The sequence below is a fragment of the Lucilia cuprina genome, chromosome 4, assembly GCF_022045245.1.
Source record: "Lucilia cuprina isolate Lc7/37 chromosome 4, ASM2204524v1, whole genome shotgun sequence".
Taxonomy (NCBI): Eukaryota; Metazoa; Arthropoda; class Insecta; order Diptera; family Calliphoridae; genus Lucilia; species Lucilia cuprina.
In genome coordinates this window covers 10,622,427-10,624,979 of record NC_060952.1, presented here as the reverse complement: position 1 = coordinate 10,624,979, position 2,553 = coordinate 10,622,427, and the positions used below count along the sequence as shown (strand labels likewise).

The 2,553-nt window shown below is 29.4% G+C and overlaps 1 protein-coding gene across 1 annotated transcript in view; it reads right to left on the bottom strand.

Moving 5' to 3' along the window:
• Positions 1-231: 231 nt before the first annotated feature.
• LOC111681006 (nucleolysin TIA-1) overlaps positions 232-2,553 on the bottom strand; it is a 9,938-nt gene continuing 7,616 nt past the window's right edge. The window contains exons 3-5 of the mRNA XM_046949187.1: positions 2,351-2,540; positions 1,898-2,275; positions 232-513 (exon numbers count right to left, since the gene is read on the bottom strand). Of these exons, the coding sequence (XP_046805143.1) occupies positions 330-513; positions 1,898-2,275; positions 2,351-2,540 (752 nt within the window). The 3' untranslated portion in view covers positions 232-329. The remainder of the gene's footprint in view (positions 514-1,897; positions 2,276-2,350; positions 2,541-2,553) is intronic.

Here is a 2,553-nt window from a genome sequence, read left to right as displayed (position 1 = left end):
ATTAAAAATTTTTCTGAGTGCAATAACATTTAAAAGCCACCACTAATAAATTAATAAAATATAAAAAAATGTATATGCAATAAATTGAGTAAAAATAGTAAATTAATAAATAAAAATCACAAACAGCTACAAAAGCATGCTAAAAAGATGAAAACAGAACAAAAAAATGGAAAAAAGATTAAATTCTATAACACATTGTAAATGCTTTTGTAACATTTTCTAAAGGTGCAAAAATGTTCATAATTATGTCGGAAACATTTCTTATACTTCATCTACTCTGCTATCTACTCTATATATGTATATAAATATTTATGTATGTATTTACACATTTATAAACATTTCACATTACCAACCTGTGGGCTAACTTGAAATTGTTGTATGGGATAAGCAACTACACCGGCTGCCTGTGGTATGGCAGTACCGGCAACACCCGCCGTCGCCAATTGTTGAGCAGGAGATATTTGTGCTTGTGTAGCAACACCTTGCCAAGTAGCTGGAATTTGAACGCCCATGCTGTAATTGTAATTAAATAGAATTTATCATAAAATTAATAATGTTTTGTAATAGTATATAAAACAGATTTTTTAACTTGTATAAACTAAGGGAGACCAGTATATAAATATAAACAAGACGATTAAATACATATGGATTTTAAGAATTTCAGTTTCTTGAAACCATATATGCCTATACTACAAGACTGTTAGAACTTAATATTTAATTTAATAAAATTATGATTTTTTGCAAAAGAAATAGTTTAATATACATTAATATTGTTTAATAATTTAAAAAATAATAATTTCGATATAGTTATATAATTATTTATATCGACAGCAATTATTTTTATTTGTTTGTGAGTATGAAAATTTAATGAACATGTCTAGCAATTAGTAAATGAATTCACTCTTTAGTCATTCATTTAGTTAGAGCAGTTTGTTCAGTCAGTAAACCAGTCATTCATCATGTTATCATTATCCCAAGTGACATTTCAATCATTTAAATATCTAAATGTTTATTTGTTCTATCATAGGTATGTACATATATGTATTTGGGTATATTTATTTACTAAGTATATGTATGAAGTAGATATACATAAATATATATCTATTTATAAGCGATGTTATGCATTTGATGTGTGTAACCTCATTTTGTGTTAAAATTGTGTTTACATTAACAACGACAAATCCAACAAACACATTAGCAAAAATAGACAAATAACATACCTATAACTATTGTCGCAGATCTTTATACACGAACACAATATTCATATACCTATGTATATGTATGTATGTACGTCAAATAAAAGAGAGTGTATTGAATATTGTTGACATATGCACAATATACAGTTTAAGGACAGTTATAATAAAATGGTAACATACGTACATATGCATATGTGTATGAATATTTGAACAATCATGATGTTATCTATTTTGTTTTTTTTTTACTGTCGTATATTTTTTGTATTTTTTAATAAAATTATCGATTTAATAATTTTAATTAATTAGTTTTAATCTCCATAAAAGACTATGATATAGGTAAAGTAATTTATTTGAAAGCTATTAAATATGTACGTGCTCTTTTTAAAGTCGTAATTTATTAAAAAGTAATCGATCATAATAATGTATTTAATTGTAAATATTAGTAGCAAATTTATATCTCTAGCGCAAATAAGCAAAATACTTTAATATTCAAATTTAGTTGATAAACGAATTTTTAGAAAAGGGCGAAACTAACAGCAATATTAATCATATTACCTAATCTTGTAACTTTTGTGTTAAAAAATCCTAAAAGCATCTTAATATTATAATCAGTACTGTTAGCATTACAAAAACAATTTCCTTTTCATTCGAAATGTAAACTGCCATAACTCTATAATCTATAATATCACTTGTTAACTTACCCCATATAACCTTGCTGATAGCCACCATACTGTCCAAAATGATAACCTTGAATGCCTTGCAGAAATTGATTTTGTACCGCAGCCGAGGCAGCAGGCGTTACAGCAGCTGTGGCCGATGAAGCAGGATACGTGGGTGTGGGAGAGTACCAACAACCCGTAGCAGCAAGTTGTTGACCATAAGCCGCAGCGGCGGCAGCAGCTGCCCCTACACCATAAGGAAATCCTGCAGCAGCAGGATTAAGAGCTTGACTGGCTATAGTTTGGGCATTATTAGGATCACCGCTTTCCTTGCCCCACGAACATTTAACGGGCTGGGCATTAATTTCCGTATTGTGAACACCAACAATGGCATGAGTAGCAGCTTCTTTGGTGGAAAATCTGTAAAGTTAAATAAAAAATATTATTGTTAATATATTTTTCTCTTTGTATTTGCTTATTTTTGAAATTACTCACCTAACAAACGCATAGCCTTTATCTTTAAAAACTCTTATTTCTTGTATTGATCCATAAGGTGAAAAAGTCTTTTGTAAAATTTCCTCACTCAATGCTGTTAGAGAACTGTTTACACCACCCACATAGACGGTGCAATTTGAGGGGCTGCTTTGATTGTAGACTTCGTCAAAGGTCAAGGGTTTAATATTTTCTGAAAATCGAAC